This window comes from Seriola dumerili, unplaced genomic scaffold (genome assembly GCF_002260705.1).
Source record: "Seriola dumerili isolate Sdu_G_001 unplaced genomic scaffold, Sdu_1.0 BDQW01000036.1, whole genome shotgun sequence".
In the NCBI taxonomy this organism is placed as follows: Eukaryota; Metazoa; Chordata; class Actinopteri; order Carangiformes; family Carangidae; genus Seriola; species Seriola dumerili.
Genome location: NW_019174291.1, coordinates 1,005,307 through 1,024,990, shown reverse-complemented (window position 1 = coordinate 1,024,990; position 19,684 = coordinate 1,005,307). Strand labels below are relative to the sequence as shown.

General features: G+C 40.8%; 1 protein-coding gene and 1 pseudogene across 1 annotated transcript; one reads left to right on the top strand and one right to left on the bottom strand.

Annotated features, from left to right (window-relative positions):
- Positions 1–275: 275 nt before the first annotated feature.
- On the bottom strand, positions 276–15,996 carry LOC111216947 (potassium channel subfamily K member 6-like). Its single transcript, XM_022738610.1, has 3 exons — positions 15,607–15,996; positions 9,455–9,847; positions 276–1,781 (listed from the first exon to the last, which is right to left on the bottom strand). Exons 1-3 carry the CDS (start codon positions 15,920–15,922, stop codon positions 1,531–1,533), a joined length of 960 nt encoding a protein of 319 aa, XP_022594331.1. The 5' UTR covers positions 15,923–15,996; the 3' UTR covers positions 276–1,530.
- A 1,830-nt stretch (positions 15,997–17,826) lies between these two features.
- On the top strand, positions 17,827–19,212 carry LOC111216784 (annotated as a pseudogene).
- Positions 19,213–19,684: the final 472 nt, after the last annotated feature.

Here is a 19,684-nt window from a genome sequence, read left to right as displayed (position 1 = left end):
CAGTTAACATAAAATAGATGATGCTCGTTCATAATTGTGCCTTAGATGAAGATCTGATCATATTTTAAGACACATTTATACATAAACTCAGATCATTGAGGGTTCACTGACTGTTTCTTGTCACTGTACAACATACGCACCAACATGGACAGAGACAACTTATGTTACAGTATCAGGATATAATTAGCCTGTTCATTTGACTACAACTTTGATGGTAACAGAAAAATACGTGATGGGAACATTAAAGTGCATTTCAATAAATCCAGACACAATAAATCACACAGAGCATACCGTGTTTGACAAGTAACAGTTTTCCACTGAAATTAATCACGCCCTCAATCACCACAATGAAACACATATTTATTTTTTTATCTTCAGTCCCTCTATTCCAACCCTTTAAGCCCATTTAACACTCATCTGGAGGTGTGGTAACTTGTTGCACTACATACATGCAGACACCAGGGGGCGGCAGCACAAAGGAGGACAGCCTGTGCCCTGAAGCAAACACAGTTCTCTGTAGTTTCTGTAGCTCTTGAAGGCCCACCCAGACACACAAGGTACTACTTTCACACAGGAAATCTAATTAAATAAGAAACATGTTCCAGTAAACGTCCCCACTGTTGCTCAGTGTAGGTCCATGTTAGCCCTTCATTTCAGGAAGTTGTAACAGGTTCATTTGTCATTTCACTGCAGTTGTGATCATTCGTGCTTGTGAAGATGCATTCAAGGCCTCTCCAGTGATTAAGTCCCAGGATTTTAAACATGACTGGACGTCTGGTAAATAGTCTGGAGTTGTATGTGCATATGATGTGCATATTTTGAAATATAAAGAGGAGCTGAACAATGAACCCAAATAAAAACAAATGCAGTTAAACGCGTACAAGATTTTCATGAAGTTGAAATGTTGAAATCCACAGATTGTGTTTAGCACCAAGTTTAGTTTCAGCACAATTATACGAAGACAAGATTTGTTAGTCTTGATACAGCAACCCAAACCTAGGGCACAAAAAAACAAAACCCCCAAAAAACAAAAAAACAGTGTCGAGAACACATGCAAGACAAAAGTGATCTGAAAACAACCAACCATGTACCACAAGTTTTGGTTCGAGCCCTTTGTGTGTGTGTGAACACGCAAGCCATAGTTACACCAGTGTTTAGGAGGAAAAGGATCATATGTGGCTTTTGGCCCAGGGGGGTTGCTGTAGTCAAGTTAGGATAGTCCTTTCATATGTGCAGAAAGTGATGTAATAACTGCTCAAAAACTGTTCGGCGGTCCACTCACAAAGGCTGAATCTCAAAACTCTCATCTCAATTCCTCATTATTATTATCATTATTATTATTATCATTATTATTATTAAGCTCTCTGTTAAGCTCTATGTTTTATTTTTACTACAGAAGACAAAATGAAAAAATTGAGACAGGATTTCAGATTCAGCCCACCAGTCTGGGTGTTTTATCACTGGTTCAACACCGAGGGAATCGCCAGAGGTAGGTAGAGCTTCTGTGTCTTTTCTCTGCCTCCCCACGGCTCAGCCTTTGTTGATGGTGTTGTACGACGGCTGTGATCCCGGCTCCAGGGGCTTACTGGCAGCTTTTTCTGTCAGGTAAGGGGGCGTCTGGTCTTCGTGGTTGGTCTCTACGATGGGCTCCCTGTCCTCGTCCTGATCGGTCTCCTCGCAGCGCGGCAGCTGCAGGAAGGTGGTCAGGCCGTGCAGGTCGGCCATTTTGTGGAAGGTGCGCAGCAGGAGGTACATCATCATCAGACCCACAAACAGGTAGACTGGAGGGAGAGAGAGAGAGAGAGAAAGAGAGAGGTCATGGGAGGTCATTTATTCAAGAAAGTAATGACCTGAAACTGATTTTTCACTATTTCTCAAATATTGGATGAATCAGAAGGTTTAGATAAAAACACAAGGAATGATTCTCCTTAAATGGAGTAAAACTGCACCTCTATCCCATAACTGTGACTGGAGGCTGTAATGGCGCACCTCAGCTAAAGCATACAACTCCTGCCTCAACCAGAAACTTTTATAAGATGTGGCAATCTTTGCTCCATTTTCAAAAATGGCCAAATGCCCATTAATGAGTGTGATGTTTTTCCCCTTTAACACTCTATGTATGGGATGACTAGAGCTGGTAATGTTGGAAAATTCAATAAAAAGTATAGTATAGTATAGTAAAAAGTTCAAGGACCTGGTGACCTGTGAATTAGAAAAGATGGATATTTCTGGGCTTTAAGAAGATTCTTTTGAAACTTTGAAGAAGGATGCAGTCTAATAACAAATAAACTGTCTTTCTACAGTTATAGTTTGGCACTATAGTTCAGCACTGCTGGCATGGCTGTACAGACCAGCTGAAGCACTGGATGCGCTTACAGATAGAAGAGACTACGTTCCACTTGGTCATACTGGTGTGTCACTTGTTATGTAATGGCAAGGACGGGAAAGCCACTTAAATGGAGTGCAGATATAGTGCAGAGAAACTGTGACAAAGTTTAGTTTAGTTAACCATATGATATATGTGTTTTAGTCTATATTGGTCGTGATGCTGTTGCCACATGGAGCCACTGTTTCAGATTGACGTAGAAATGGAGTAAAAACTGTTCACAGTTGGCTCAAAGCGGCACCCTGCTGGTCAGTTTTCAATGTTTCATCACAGAGAAAAGTCGAATCATTACATTATCACATCAAACTCTGACATAAATCTTTACAAATTCACTGTCAGTTGTTGTTAGCAGTCTCCTCCATTCATGACTGCTTAAGACCGCAAAAATCTCAGAAAATGTGGCCAGTAAAGAGCTGAGGAATTAATGTCAGAGTCTTGACATACGCTGGACCTTGGACAGAAAAAACTCTTTTAGTCAGTCCAGGACATCAGTGCCCTCTAGTTGGTGGCAAAGCTGAAAACAAAATCTGCACAAAATTTGTTATTGCTGCTCTGGTTCTCGTGTTTGCCTTAAAGAAAAGCCATGTGGTTTTTCTTTCTCTGTCACATGTATGCACTGAACTGGCCCACATAACCACAGAGTTCAGGCCCTGGACAATAGTCTCTCACTGTACAAGTAGGCCACCTCTTCACGAAAAACAGTGTAGGATTACAGAGGCCTCAGCTCCAGAACTATACTGTTATTGTGGGAAGTTTACAGTGAATGGTGAAGGGGAAATCCTGAGTGTACAGGACAGCCCCTGATGGCTACATATAACAGCACCAAGCAGCTTTGGTCCTACATGCTCATATACCTACTGGTTTAAGGAGCCAAGTTCATCTTTATTTAATTCAATCTAACTGGAATTAGATTTAAAGATCAGATAACTCTGAAATCACTACTTATATCACCATTAAATATTTACAGTACTTGAATCAAACAGTTTGAACCTGCTGACTTTAATCTTGAATGTTGGACTGCTTTTATTTTTCCAGCTGAGAATCTCATGGGAAACCCTTCATGGTGAAAAACACAAGACAAAAAAAAAACAGACTTTAACCGTCCAAACACCAAACTAACATCCCAAAATATTTGCTCTTCAGCAAGTCACTAGAAACGCTGTGCTGCCACGGAAAAGCCTTGTAACAGCAGTTTGGGTGTTTTTCTTACTTGAACTTTGCATCGATCAATAATATGTTGAGAGTGTCAATGTGTCTATCTACCTACCTAACAAAATAATGGCTGGTAGAAATTGTGTTAAAATTGGTACAGACCAAAATACAGCCAGTGAAGGATGATCCCTCCAATGTGGACATTTTTGGAAAATGTACATTTCTGGAATAAATGGCATCTATTGTTTCGGGCAGCCATTAATACTACTGTGGGGTTAATTCTCCAGCTATCTCAGGAACACTGACAGAAAAACAGGAGGAAATCCTGCTGATTATGATGGATTTTAGAAGTTGGCCTTCATTTTCATTTACCACCACAGTGGGGTTTTTGTGTTGCTATTTCCAACCAATTTACTTATGATCAGTTTCAGCACACAGCACTTCAGCTGGGGAAACAACACTGGTTTCCAGTGACGTCACATCATCTGTGGCTGTGAGAACAACAGGCCACAATCTCCAGTCGCTCACTAATCCTCCTCTGAACCTGCGGGGATGGTTTGGGTTAATCTGACTTGACCTACATCGTTATTATATAATACAGCCTACGGGACGGGAAAACAACACAGCTGCTCCATCTGAACTGCTGGGCCTCCTTCCAAACTGAAGTCAAGCCATTAGAAGAGGACGGGACACACAGGAAAAAACACAGCGGCTGGCAGCAACGCCTACTCGCCCACCAACTCCGACCATCACGTCAAACATGAAATCCTTCTAATATGAGTCAATAGGGGGAAGAAAGTGCATACTGGCCAAAACACACATTGTCATGTCCTAAACCTAATGATATTCAAGGTTCATCATCAATAGCCTTTTGTTTTTTTTAACAATAAAAAAAGCATTTTAGCGTTGAATTTGTTGTTAGTCAAAATCGTTGCAGAGGGAAACAGCATTCACTAATTTTCTTTCAGTCCTGAACACAGCAGAGCACATTCATTTGTCAGATATTCACCGCAGAGCCGCTTTTAGACAAAAACATCATTCCAACCCTGATTCAATTACAGAGAAAACACCCAGACAAACACAGAACAACAACAGCACGGCTATGAACACAACCCTCCGACATGTGACAGCGATGTCTTGATCTAAAAAAAAAGAACAAACCACCACTGGGTAAGAAACACATATATGCTTAACATCTAATACACCTCTAATAAATGATATTGTCCTGTCGATCCTGTCAGTTTGCATGTCTGAAGGAGCCTTGCAGGTGCAATGTTATTACATTGCTCCTAAAAACAATAATACTGCATTTTCAACAAGTAAACTTTAAATGTGCCAACACTTCACCAGATATCACTTTGCATTTCTAGATCTGGCTTAGCAGTGGGCCTGAAATGACATGAATTGACATCATGAATCACTGAGTGAAAGAGATGACAGATGACTCACAAGATGTTGCTGCCAGAATCATGATAAAATAAAGCTTCTAATCTGGATAATAATTGAGATATTTCCTTGCCTTGCCACCAGCATGACTAATGCCTATTGAACAAAAAAATCCCCTGGGGGTATTTGCTCTCTAATTTAAGCCACTGTCAGACTCCCACACACTGAACCTAATATTACAGTCAGGGGGCTGTTGCTTGGACTCAAAGTTTTCAAGCTCAAAATCCCTGATTGCTTCTCAGATAATTTCACTTCTGTTTCATGTAATTCTCTGCAAACTCGGATCAACTTACAATGAGCGACACAGAAGACTGAATTTCAATTTCAAGAGTGTTAACAGATGAAGTCGGAGAGCAGTTTCCTTTATGAGGAACCAAGAAAGTAGAAGCAGCGCAAGGTGCTACTTCTCACATCGGAGGTGAAAATGAAAGAGGCATGTCTGGCTGCAAAGGTCAGATTCTCCCCGCACAGCAGCAAGACAACACAATCATCCCAGAAAAACACAATCCTTTTCTGTTATATGCTCTCAAGATTACTTTCAAAACAACAACAACAAAAAAATCCTCTTCTTCTTTTCTCCGGAATAAAGAAGATACAGGGACATATGAAGCTGTGACCGTCTGTCACCCTATGGCTCTGTGCCTCTGCACAATGTCAGGTCAGACTCATCTACAGCTCTGCAGGCATGTAGCAGCTCTGTGTGACTGCTCACTTTCATTGTAACAAGAACACAAGTGCAGGGGATTTTTAGTTACATTCTTGCAGAGAAATAACAATAACAGGGTGGAAATGTGCAGATATTAGGATGCCTCTGTGTGCGTTGAATATTTAAAGGATGTTTGGATGTTTCAGAGACTTGCTGCGCTTGTGGGAACATTTATAATAATGAAGATTCATGGGATCCCATTCATATTTATAAACTATTTGAATAAATAAGATTCCTCCAAGATGAAGTGGAGGCTATTTCTGCAGTGCCATTATTTATTCAAACAAATTTGTTTCCATCAAGTCTCCATATATATTTTTTCTTGGTTCACAAGTTTGGTCTGGTTAAAAATCACGTTAGCTCTCGGGTGTTTGTTTAGCTGTGGATTTAAACCTCTTTACTTAAAACGCTCCCTGTGGAGTTTCATTGTAGGTCAACAAAAGTTATGTTTACATTCAGTGTTAACAGGTGAAAGGAGGCTTCAGGCCCTCCACTAACGGAGACCGGTGCTCTCAGAGTAGGACAGTACGACAGTAGGCTTCGACATTTCACAATTTATATTCATGTCACTGATTTCAGAATTTATATTCTGAAATGTCCATGTGGAATGGTCCATGTAGGCCAGATCAAACGCCCTCTTAAATCACAGACTGCCGAACACAGTGCTGCTATTTGGAACCAGAATATGGACTATGCAATAACCAGACACTAAGCAGAAGCTATGCATGGATCTCCTGCATCAAATTCTGGTTTCATAGACAGAATTTCTCCTTCTCAGAAAGGAGGAGATGGTCAATAAACTATTGTGGTAAGAAGCTTTCTGGATGTAAACACTAAACACAGCTGAACCACATGGACTCAATGAAGAACTGAGCCGATATCTTTAATCTATGTCCCAATAATCATCACACAGCATTGTTTCTTTTATGATGATTTTATCATATCACTGTTGATGCTGGTTATGAATATTGAGATGTCTCGTGTCACACTGTAGGACCTTCCTTCTTCAATGAGTGCTGTCATGTCACTCCTTTTAACCAATGAGAGACTGTTCTCTACCTGGAGGAGGTTACTCAATTTTTTTTTGAAATCTTTGTTTGACTCTGAAGAAGACGCAGTACGTGTCCAAATGTTTGCACCTGATCATTAAAGTGCTAAAGTGAATCGTGTGCTCCAGTATTTCATTTAGGTTCAGTTGTTCTGAAGCGGCCCATTGAACTATTTACATTCTATTTACATGTTACTCACTTAAATGCACTGAGAGTATCCTTGAGAATTCACTTCCTTGCCCACAAAATATTTGCCAAAGCTGATTTTAAATCATGGATTGTTTACGCTTGTGTTTACTTTCTTAGTGCCTCGGTATGATACCGCCACCTGCAGAACGGTGGAATAATGTGGCACCATTGGCAGAACTGTTTATCAAGGTTCCTGTCCATGTGCACAAGGCAAAAAAAAAAGCAGGGACTCATAACAAAGTCCTCCACAGCACACCTGCAGGTCAAAAAGTCCATGTGGCATTTTTAAAGTAAACATGTTGGGATGAAACCCTAACCCAGCAACACAGCAAGACTGACAGCTAAGTTTACTGACCTAACCCAGATGTGTTTGCTCTGTATAGTGCTAAGTGCATACTAAGTGAATCATAACTCGGGAGGCAGTGAAAGTGAGTAATGTTAAACCTGGTGCTTGTATTTTTCAACATGTTTATGATAAATTTCAAGTGTGAGTGAGACTCTGCACTAATCGAACTACATGAACTAACACTGCATTTAAAGCTAGCTCAGCAAAGAGTTAATGATACCAACATCACTGTGTCATGGACAATGATGGCAACACCTTCTTGTTAAACATATACCTTCAATGACCAAGCCTTAAACGAAGAAGTGAGTGAGCCTGGTGCTTTGACTGCAGACACATTCAGACTTCAATCAGAAGCAAATGTGACAAGAGAAAGACATAAAAGAAACAAAAGTGAAGCAGAAAATCAGTGTTTTGCCTTAAAAATTAGACAACATGTGTGTTAGGAAAAAAATGGCTGCAGTTTTTGGAAATATATGTAAAGGTCCCATGTAATAAGTTTTCTGGTGTTTTATTTGAAAGTTTTAAGCACCAAAAACAACTTCAATGTAGTTTTACATCTCCTCTCTCAGGCTTCTCTCTGGTGCTTTAGCAACAACAGGTTGGTGAGCTGACTGTTGGCGGACAGTTTTCTGAGTGATCCAATAAAAATATCGCAGTTCAGGTAAACACTCAGAGAAACCAAATCCTGCAAGGTTGGAAGGTGGGCCCTGGTGGGCGGGGCTTGGGGCATGGCTGAGAGCAGTGACTATTTTGTCATCACAAAGTTATGGAAGTCCTGACGGTTATTTTAAAGGGCACTTATTATGCTTTTCTGAGTTTTCCCTTACTTATTGCGTGTTATATAGATTATGGTGCATGCAAATGGTCTCCAGAGTCACAACGCTCAAAGTTTAAACCAAAGGGAATAACTCCATCAGGGTAAAAACCCAATTTTCTCCTTTGTATGAATGTCTCTTGGTGCCGCCCACCAGAAAGTTGGACCTAGCGTGCAAGCTTGGCACGCCCCCACACAAGGCACAGCACATAACTACTTATAATGAAGAGTTTTGTTTCGTTTTGTAGCCATGCCGAAAAGACAGTGTTCTCAATTGCATGCAGAAATCTGCCTCTTTTCTTTTTTTTTTTTAAACACAGTTCCTTCAACTGCTCCAACATTATAGCGTGAGGCCGCACTTCAAGGAGGACTGCTTCAGAAACCACGCACAGTTAGACGCTTCATTTTCACAATGGTTATTTCTGTAGTTCACACTTGATGTGGCTGAACGGGGGACTCAGCCTCACAGCCTACAGTCTGCATAGTTATTGTGGATCTGTGATGTTTAACCATGTTACCGCGACCTGATCACGTAAGTAAGAAGCAGCAAAACCAAATCCTTTAGTCCAGAAGTGCCCATACATAAAAAAATCAACAAGGTTTCTCATAAAAGTATTCCAAGTTATGAATATTGTCATCCAAAGTCTTTGCAGACTGTCCTTCACAGCACTCTCAATATTTCTGCCTCTTTCTGCCGTCCGGCTTCGGGACAGCGGGTACACTTGTTTTCCTGCGCCAGTCCAGCATGTGAAGTTGGATCGGGTCTGATGTACTGGTTCAGGATCAGACTCTGGCTCAAACCGATAAGGTAGAACCGAAGCCACCACAACCGTTTGTTTACACAAGACATGCGGAACGTGTCTTTGCTGATAAGCTGACCAATCAGATCACACTGGGCCCTGATTGGCTTCAGATGGGTGAGGGGGGCCTTAAAAGAGCCCTGAGCTCTAACAGAGTGTGTCAGACAGAGGGTGAATAGGGTGCAGTATACAATGTACAGAAGAAGAAAAATAATGTCTTTTCAGAACATTAAAGCATGTAAATCTATTTTAGTCGACACCAAGAATGAAATGATGAACACTAAAAATGGCCGTAATAGGTCCTCTTTAAAAATACGGGCTGAATACGAACAATATGGGAACTTTAAAGTGCATAAAAGGACACAGAAGATATTATCCAATTCATCTCTTAATCCTGCCAGTTCCAGTGAAATTCAGTGTGAAAAGGACAAATACGACTTTAAACATGTTGATGTTCTGGGCTTTAGTCTGATGTTACTGTACAGGTTAAATCTGGCTACACGAGGTTGGGTGACTGAACAAATTAATTTCTGATATACAAGGGACATAAAAACAACTGCACTCACCCATGACAGAGACCTGGTACAGCTGCCTGTACTTCTGCCCAGGCTGTGTCCCTGGAACAAAATCCCCTAGTCCAATAGTGCACAGTGAGATGAAAGAGAAGTAGATCCCGTCCAAGAAGGACCAGGACACCTCCACAGCGCTGAACACCGCCGCCGGAGCCACAAAGAAGCACAGCACCACCAGCGTCAGCAGCAACAGGAAGTGGACAACGGTGGCCGGCCGAGGCTCCATGCCTGTACGCTGCAGGAGGCCGACTGGAGCAAGGACCAGAGGGTACATGAGCCTCTGGACGCAGGCGGTGAGCACCAGCATGGTGAAGGGGACTCCTATCAGGGCGTAGACGATGGAGAAAGCCTTCCCAGTGTCAGACAGAGGAGTGGTGTGGCCATAACCTGGAGGAGGAGCAGGGACACAGCAAAGGAAAAGGGGAGACACAATAGAAAAGACAATTGTGTGAATGTTAAAATTGTCTTCGATTTCCTCCCTTTCTGTGTACATTTATAATTATTAAAACTCTGAACTGCTTCAAGCAACCAAAACATTTTTTTTAGGAAATCCTTTATTCCAACTGCCATTTGCATTTTAAACTAAAAGAACTGAGCTACAAATCTTGCTAAACACCGTTTTTTGTTATGTTTTAAAGGAGCTATTTGTAAGTTGTGCTATTGCTACATAGCTAACATTAGTATTAACAGCTGTTTAATTACCAGTCTAGAAGAAATTATGTGAGTTCAGCATCAAACGTCATTCCTTTACTCACCAAGAGCCGTCTCCACTGGGGGAGAGCAACCCTCTTGTTTTGCTTCTATTTCTATCACTTCTTTTCTTTTTTCTTTTTTACTGAAGTTAGCATGCTAACCAGGTAGCCACGGCCCGGTCGGACCATCTCATCATTTTCCATTACAGAGTCACTGAAGCGTTCACTCTGCACTGACAAAGTAGTTCTGCTCAGAGGACGTAGCCCATTATAACCTCTTGTCTTGTAAATGCAACAATGGTTGAAGCTCTTGCTAAGACTGGTAAGTAAATAGCTGTTAATGCTAATGCTGGGTATGTAGCAATAGCAAAACTTACAAATAGCTCCTTTAAGTATGTCATTTGTATTTTTGTACAATTGTACTAGAGTTCATTTTCTTTGTTATTTGCCTCAGTGAGACTTTAGGTGAAACATTTCCACAAAAAGTTTAAACAATTCATAGTTTAATCACAAAAAAAAGAAGAAAAAAAAAAAAAAAACACTCAGCTTGATCATGAGTACATAGACTAATGTGACAGAGTCAGCAGTGCTCCAAGTAAAGCTACTGTACCTGTCAGACAAGATAACAGCTGCAACTAATTGGCTCCTGAAGTTGGGCTGGAGCCAGCTTTTCAGTTAACAAAAAATACAGCAGCTGTGGGCAACAACAGGAATCTAATGCTGGGAGGAAGAAAATAAAACCCAGGCTCACAGCACAAATTCTTCACTGAGTGTCTGTCAAAGCTGCCTACAGGGAGGAATCGTCCACCAGGCAGCAGTGAAACTACTGCAACTGATGCACCTGAAATGAGCCTTTTGACTGGGCCAGATCTCAGCTCAGCCTCCTCCATCACATTATGGAGAAGTGATTTACAGAAACAACGCATCATAAAAAATATAAATGAAAACAATACAGCACATACAAACAAGCACAATCCTCTCAAAACACATAAAACTGCCACAGTGACTCCGTTAGACACGCAATCTTTGAACTGAATGTCAAGCTAACAATGTTCCTGTGAAATAAAAAAACACCACAGGGCAACTTTAATGCACAATGAAAATATTTATACAGTTTTCAAACCTTAGCAAGCATTGATGGAGTATGAGACAATGGGCCCCCGGGGCATGTGTCTTCTTTTGTGGTCGTTTTGTGTCTCTTTGCAGTCACAGGATTGACTTTGCAACAAGAAATTAACTTCAAACAGAGGTTTGGGCCTAGGAGCCCTCTGACCCCTAAGTAATCCATTCATGTTAGACAGTAACTAAGGGTGGAGGGAACCTGAATGCAACAGGAGACGTTCGACATCCAGTGACTCTGCCTTCAACTAATCCAAAGTGACAACATCAATTACCCATTATTATTCTTCATTAAATCCAGTCAGAGTCACAAGCTGCTGTACCACATCAGCAGCCATTTAGTTTCAGTGTGCACTGACGAGACAATAAACCATTTTATTTTTACCATACATTTCAGATTCATTGTCATTCTGAATGTCATAGCCACACCATCAGTCTGGAAACGTCCCTCCCACCTCTCATCAGCTGCCCCAGGTCCAAAGTGTTAACAGTCACACTGACAAACATTACAAAGCACAAAAGTTGTGTGTTTCCTTCCATCCATTATTCTCAAAGTTCTGGACACCATTCCTCCTGGTCATAGTAGTATTTTAGTCCCCAGATGTCACTGCTGAGATCAACACAGGTAAACAGGGAGGGAACATGAGCGATCAGGTTGAAGAAAAAAAAAAAAAAAAAAAAAAAAAAAAACAGTTTTATTGAACAAATGAAAATGTTAAAAAATGACTTCTAATCTGTCCACTGTAAACTTCCATAATCTGATTTTGCATTTCTGGTTTCACCAGCAGATAAAAGGTTTAGATAACAAACTGGTGGTTTATTTACAACCTGCGTAAATACCAGACACTTGTTCTTTCTCTGGCTGACCTGGACTGAGAACCTTCAGGTCAAAACACCATTGACGGGTCGAAACTCTCCTTGACCTGAAACATCAGCTAAACATATTAAAACATTTAAGGAAGTGTCCTGTAAGAAAACACTTGCAGTATTGTAAAAGAAATTCACATAGAGCAAACAAACATCTCCTGAACACAAAGGTCACTTCTGTTCTGCTTCACGCATGAATTTGCATTTCTTCAGTGGCCATGTGAGTGTCTGGCTGGCAGCCTGTGAATGTGACCGTTTTCAGAGCAGTTTGCTCAGATTGCACAGCAGCTTGCAGCTTAAACACCCCGGGAGCTTCACTGTGTGTTGTTACTGTGATGATGCTGAACCCTGTTCGCTGTGATACTGTCCAAGTCCAGTCACAAACTCAAGTCAAAAACTTAAGCAAATTGCAAGTCATGTTAAGAGGGAACTTACAAGTACATGAAAGAAGATTGGGGGGAAAAATTTAAATATTTGCCTGAACTTTTTTAATAGATATGATTACTGCGTCTTAAGAAACTAATTTGCTCCATGCTTTGATTTTTCTAGTAGTGGAGGCATGGACATGGACAATAATTAAAGTGATAAGTTAAGACAAAAGGCAAATCATCATTCTTACACTTGATTTTTCTTTCCACTCTACCAGACAAATTAGCATCCAAAACAAGAGACACTTTATTCATTCAAATTTTTGCCTTAAAAGTAAAAACTACAAATAAAGCATGAATTTCAAACACAACCAAAAGAAAAAAGAAAACTTCAATAAATGTTTTTCAGTTTTTCTGTTTGTCAGAAGTTTAGTGACTTCCTGTGTTGCTTGTTTTTCTAGACAAAGCTACGTTCTAATTGTTTTTTTCTTGAAACTGAGGTTGATTCTGTGGCTGAAATCACTTTAGCTTTCATCAAAGTTGTGAGATGAAATGAGAAATTAAAAAGGAGGAGCCGCTGCGGTTTATGTTTCAAGCATGCTGCACCGGTACGTGCCCCCTGCATCACTCTGTCTGCCTCAACATCCTGTTTCAACAGGAAATACAACAAATTCAGGACGCAGGGAGCAAGTTACTGTGACTGGCTACGTTTGAAGATGATGATTGCAGCCACAGATGCATTTTTTTTGTCATAACATCAACTGAATAACTCGACCAGCTGGTAATTTTTGTAAGGAGAATGTGAATTAGCACTGAACCACCGACTGCTCTGAGGCTGTACTGTTATTTCACTGGGCGGCTCCTACAATTTAATGTGTGTGATTAAATGTGAAGCAGGATGTTGTTGTAGGACGGTGTATATGCACAGCAACTTTCTCAGGACGTTTAAAACATACAAGGGGTTATGTCGCTGATTAGGTATGGATAAGTATTTGGATAAATAAACTTATACTATGTAAGAGAAGTCCGTTGGTCAATTAAGTCATAACATTTACCACAAAACAGACAGAAACACACATTTCTTTGTTGAACCCCCCCCCCTCCAAAAAAAACAACTCTTCATCTTATGACCGTGCCACTGACCCTCAGGCCTTTGGTGCAACAACTGCAGACACAGTGATTGCCTCTGGCCAGGCCGTGCTTCCCAAGTTGTCAAGATATCAAACCTTTTTTTGTGTGTGTTTATGTTTTGTTATTGATTTTTCTTGATGTTCTTATTATCACTATTATTATTATTATTTAGCAATTTTCCTTTTTTCTGTAATTTCTTCTCATTGCCTGCTTGTGGATGGAGCTGGGAGGGCTCCCGATATGTTAGCACACTTGACGCAATATTCGTTGCATACGTTTCATCCCTCCTGTTCGGTCTAATTTTGTGTTGTATTTGGTTTTGTTACCTCCTTATTTATACAATAAATAATTGATCACAAAAAAAGATATTGAACCACTCTGGTTGAAATCTCATCTAATATCAATAATAGGTCACATGCTAGATTTGTTTTTAAAAGCCTGAGATCAGTGCTACTATGCACCTTACTGATGAAATCAACTGCACTGAAACTTAAAGTGGTATTCCAGCCATTTAGTATTGCACTTTAATTAAAGCTCAGGGACTTGAGATAAACAGATTTTTAAATTAATGTTCAAACGGTGACGATTTTTTCAGATTGAGGAAAGCTCCAGTAGAAGAAGAAAAAGAAGAAGATACTGTACAACTGTTTTTACAGGCTGAGTGGTGCTCCTCATGATGAGTAAACCTTAAATAAGCTCAATTAAAACTAATAATGCTGTGTAAATATTACACATTGCACCAGAATATTGTACATTCAACAGTATAACCAATGAGTATTGCACACGTAAACTCACCAATGCAGCATTTAACTGCTGTGACTTAAAATCTTAAATGGAAGATGGAACAATTAGTGTTTCAGTCTAAAGCTTAAACCGTCGGTCAGAAGGTAAGAGCTCATATTCAGAGTGGATGACGTAGAAGCACCATCAGGACTTCAACTGAAGAGGATGGTGTTCTTCCCTCCCAATGACCTTCATGGTGGTCTACATAATATGAATGATGACAGGTTACTGCACCATGCCTGTAATACTTGTCCCTGATTGAGTGATGCTTCGGTGCGACCTTGTGCAGTGTGTCATTTCTTCTCAGGTCTAATGACAAACTAACAGCACCTTCACCCACTTGCGAAAATGCTGTGGGTAAAATGTGCTTTAAGGGTGCAGATGTGCAGGTGAGTGAACAGTTCAGGGACACCCCAACATCACTACTGAGCATCATGTAGACCTGTGATGTTCTCTGTGAACTCCGCTGTCACCCCTTCCTTCCTCTAACATCCAGGTCAGGTTCCTACAGTCTACACAGATCAATCTGCATAAAACATAACTGACACAGACCCTGCAATATTCTGGTAATTCACAGTAAATTCATAAATCTGTAATTCGTCCCCTTTTCTCTACTCTCATCAACAAACCTTGTCTCATAATTTCACAATAAGAGTCCCTGAACCTCCTGGATATTTACTCTGACAAAGAGAATCAATTCATATATATACATATACCTCTCATCCTTTCATATTCATAAAGTCTCAAGAAAATGAACCGGAAATGACCTTTCCCCGGAATCACTTTGCATTGATGAAACGTACTTTCCCCCCTGGCTGTATCGGTTTGTTTCTGACCTGTCTTAAGTTGAAAGTTGCACAGCTGCAACTTGTCTGTAACATCCATGACACGTGGCAAAATAACACCATAAAATTATCACCAATATTTGACTCATGATGTGTTTTTATCGTCAATCAAAGACAAACAATAAAGTCCCTGCATCAGACTGGAGGTGTTTTTGTTTGTTCAGTTTTGTTCATAGTTTGTGGCGTTAAATCCCTGTGAGAGGATAATACTGTGACATTTTACTGTGACGAGACTTGAAGTTACTTCTTAGGTATCATGTGGGTAAGTTTGGTGTTTTACGTCATGCGTAAAAACGACTTTTCTCTCTAAAGACTTTCTTTGTACTTTGGTTTGAACTCACCGACAGTGGTGACCAGAGTGTTGGCGAAGAACATGGAGGATGCCAGGTCCCAGTTGGAAGTGGCGGAGGAGTTTCTGAGGACGGAGACGCCGTACTTGTTCGCCGTCAAAACCTTGACCAGAAACTTTTCGAGGGACGCGGCGTTGACGCAGCTCTGGCCCAGAAACTCCTGCTTCAGGGCTTCCATGTCATGTCGCAGCTTGTCCTCCACCGGCCGCTCGATACTGGAGAAAACCAGCGCTCCGAACAGCAGGTAGATAATATAAAACAGTATGAAGCCTGTAAGCAGCAGCCACGACTTGCCTACAGAATGCATGTCTTGTTTTACTCGTGGATAAACATCGGTGAAGCTGCTGACCGGAGATTCACTCTCTTGCCTCTGTGACTACTTTCTTTTCTTGTCTGTGTGGGAACTTTTTTAGGGGCTGTCCTAATTGAACTTGAACCCCTCCTTGTCACCGCATCCTCCTCCCACAGTAGAAGCAGGAGGGTGTGTTCAGCTGAGTCCTGTTGTGCATCCTGGTCCTGGATCCTGGAAAGGTCTCAAGGTGCGCTTATGAAGTTATCTCAAGACCCTTTTCCTCAAGACCTCATGTATTTTTTTTTACGTTTTGGAAAGGTTGGAGGATGTTTTGAATGCATACATGAAACATAATTCTTCAATAAATAAGATGTTTAACTGTTTTCCTCAAATTATGAGGTTTTTTGTTTGTCCAGGAAGGAGACACTCTGACCTTGCTGTGAGGCCCATTAGCAAAATTAAGTTAGTCAGTTAAATTAATCTTTGTTTATCTTTTTTACCATTCTGTTATGTTTCCATTGATCAGTAAAACATTATATTTTTTTAATTCACCTTCACCTGTCAGGTTCAGTCTAACAGAGTTGCAGATTTTAATTTGCTTTCATGTCTCATTTTGTATAGTATAGTAGGTGTAGTGCTAAATATCAGCAGTTCAAGTCCAGTGAATAACTGTAAACTGGCCAAAACAAACAAACAAAAAGTTTTGGTCACAAAAAACTGAAATATTATGTAAAGTTCATATAAAACAGGTTGAAGAAAGTGATTAACTTTCAGCTTCAGCAGTGGAAGTAAATGAAACCTTAAAAGTCAATGCAAACAACTCTTGTTCATGACTTGCAATCCTTCTATCTATGCAAAGGAAGTGTCAAGACAAACTGTTACTACACTCTGATGCATTAGGACAAGGCTGTACGGTACTGCAGGAAGTAGCTCTATATGTTGCTGTCAGAACGGTGAGATAAAACAAACTCCTTTGACATGTAGTGTATTCTAGTTTTTTAAAGGTACTTTATTCATACTATGCATCTGTCCTCGTACTTCTTTTGCTGTGACATTTTCTTTGCATGGGACCAGTAAAGTTGATGTTATCTTATTTGTGTGTGTGAGGAGTTGTTGAAGTGAAGTGTAGGTATGTGAAAAAACTGTGTTTCAGTGATACTGCTTCTCTGGCGATTGCTCCCTGTAGGTTTTCTACTGCATGTTTTCCGGCCCCATATCACTTCAGTTATTCATGTAATTGTTCAATAGTGTGTGTATATGTTCACCACACTTTCTTCTGTCACTGAGCTTCAATCTGCCCTTAAAGAAGCCTGGTCTGGGTCCATGATGGCCTGAATGCTTATGCCACTGAAAAGTATTTTATTTAGTTATGGGGTGTTCCAGTACAAATATTTTTGTATGGGCCAGGCTTTCAAATCAGCTGTTAGAAGTTGGATTTCTGTTTATTTTGTGGGGTTTTCGACACAAAGATCACTGAAAGCCTTAACCTGTGCAAAAACTGGGTGTAAAAATAACATGCTGTGGTTTTGCATCAGGATTTTGTGTCGGACTGTTTCTTGGATGGGAGAACAGCTGAGACTTTAACCTCTGACCCTAACCCTCAAGACCTGACCCTAATTGGTAATCATTAGAGTGACAGTGATGTTCTCATCTAACTCTTGACAGGAAAGTGAAGAAGCATTCTTCCCAGATTGTTTAACCAACACCTTGAGTCATGCTGAATGAAACTTCACTTCACTTCCAGTTCATATGTTGCTCATGTCTGAATTCCTGAATGGTCTGTATCCCAGCTCTTGTTTTCACAGACACCGGTTGCTATAGGTACAATGCAACACCGGCGCCACACTCTGTTAATTTCTCCTGGAAGTAATCACTGTCTTGTTGGTGGTGTTTATGTAAAAGGCCGACTGACTCATGCGATGTCAGCGGTGAGGTCAGGGCGCTCTGCTGCCCGTAGGCCTGTTTTCTAGCTCGCAGTACAAAGCTCTGTTATCACCGTGCAGCAGGCAGCTGCTCTGACTCAGCATATAAAGTGCTTCAGTCTCTCTCTCTCTCTCTGGACCACAGAGCTGCCTCATGCATCTCAGCAGGGAGAGATGTTGATAGCACTTCACACAGGATAGCCATGTGTATATTGGCTTTTTATTAAAATGCGAACTGGTTGATGTCTTTAACCTCTGATGAGATGGAGTTTCCCGAGCAACGCTGCAACAAGCCACCTAACCTGCAATGAATATTATGTATTTATTTCAATAAATCGCAGGCCTGGGCACTGTGTATGTCATCAGCTTCATCCAGTGATATGTAAAGATATGTAAAAGGTACTGGTGTCAGTATCACTCACGTCAGCTGAACAGAGCCCTCTCACTGAACATACATGCATTATTACACCTAAACACACGTTTCCACATGTTACATAACACGTTGTTTTGATAAACAAGTTGAAGTGAAAGATGCCCAAGTGTGCAGTATTTGATCTGTTTGTTTGCTTCTGTGTATTGATAGTCCTTTGGTAGTGGGGTGTGGGGGGTTCAGGCTTGTGACCAGGAGGCTTCCACCAGCTCAGCAGCTATTCTAAACTTTTCACCGCTCCTCTTCCAAAATTCATTCAGTTTGGTACGTCACATATTTTTTGATGTTGTATATCATTTCACTATGACTGATTTCACACTGCCCACAACTCAGTTGTTCACGAGTCTGACTGCAATGAAACACAAACTACCCTCATACAAAGTCATTACGCTCCTGGAGAGGATTTACATATTATCCAAAAATCAACATGACTGTGTATCACTATGTGTATTTGATGCCAATCTTAATCCAGCTGCAGTTTAAAAACTGTTCGCCATTTTATGCAACACATTGAAATCTAAATCAAGCTGACTGGAGATGCAGCCAATAATCAGGTCGCCATGAACCAACACAGTCTTTGATGCCAAAAGACTGACTACACAACTGACGACACAGTTGTGTAGTCAGATATGAAGCTCTGGCCATTCGCTGTCGTCAGTGACAACAGTCGCCCCAAGTTTCAGGTTGAGTGCAAGGGTGAGACCAAGTTCTTCAACCCAGCGGAGATGTCTTCCATGGTGCTGAAGGAGACTGGTGAAGCCTGCTTCAAAAACTGTCAACAATGCTGTAATTACGGTGCCTGCTTCAATAACTCCCAGTGCCAGGCCACGAAGGATGCCTGCACAACGCTTTGCATGTCATCAACGGACCAGCTGCCATCGCCTTCGGGTTGGACGAGAAGGTCAGTTCACCATTGATCTTAGTGGTGCTTGACTAATGATGGACATCTAGCTCTATATTGAACACTGAGGAAGCAGTCATCACGCAGTATCATTTTATTACATCACTTAACAAGGCGACATCTCCTTCTTCCTCATTTGAACAGATCAGAAAATATTCATCTTTTTCTTTTTCAGGGATTTGTAGTTTGTACAAATGGCAGCGCACACAAATGATTTTTCTGAATTTCATCACAAATGATTGAGTTGCCGAGTGAAATATACAACGTAAAGCCAAACAAACGTTGTGAGGTGATTATATGTGATAGTATGTCTAAATTAAAAAAAAAAGTGTACAGTGCATCACTGACTGGTGAACAATGTTCTCAAAAATATTGTTTTAATTGGTAGCTAAATTCAAGTTTTGCCTGTGAAGTGGACTCAACTGCAAAACAATGTGGCGTTCACATGAGTGTAGTGAAACAGAGGCAGACAGGAAGCCAGACAGAGAGACAAAAACAAAACAAACCATCACATGCCAGAATTT

Coding starts and splice junctions, on each gene's coding strand:
- LOC111216947 (XM_022738610.1), bottom strand. CDS start 15,922: ATGCATTCTGTAGGCAAGTCGTGGCTGCTGCTTACAGGCTTCATACTG. Junction 9,848..15,606: donor CACTCTGGTCACCACTGTCG/GTGAGTTCAAAC, acceptor CTCCTCCTCCAG/GTTATGGCCACACCACTCCT. Junction 1,782..9,454: donor GTACCAGGTCTCTGTCATGG/GTGAGTGCAGTT, acceptor CTCTCCCTCCAG/TCTACCTGTTTGTGGGTCTG.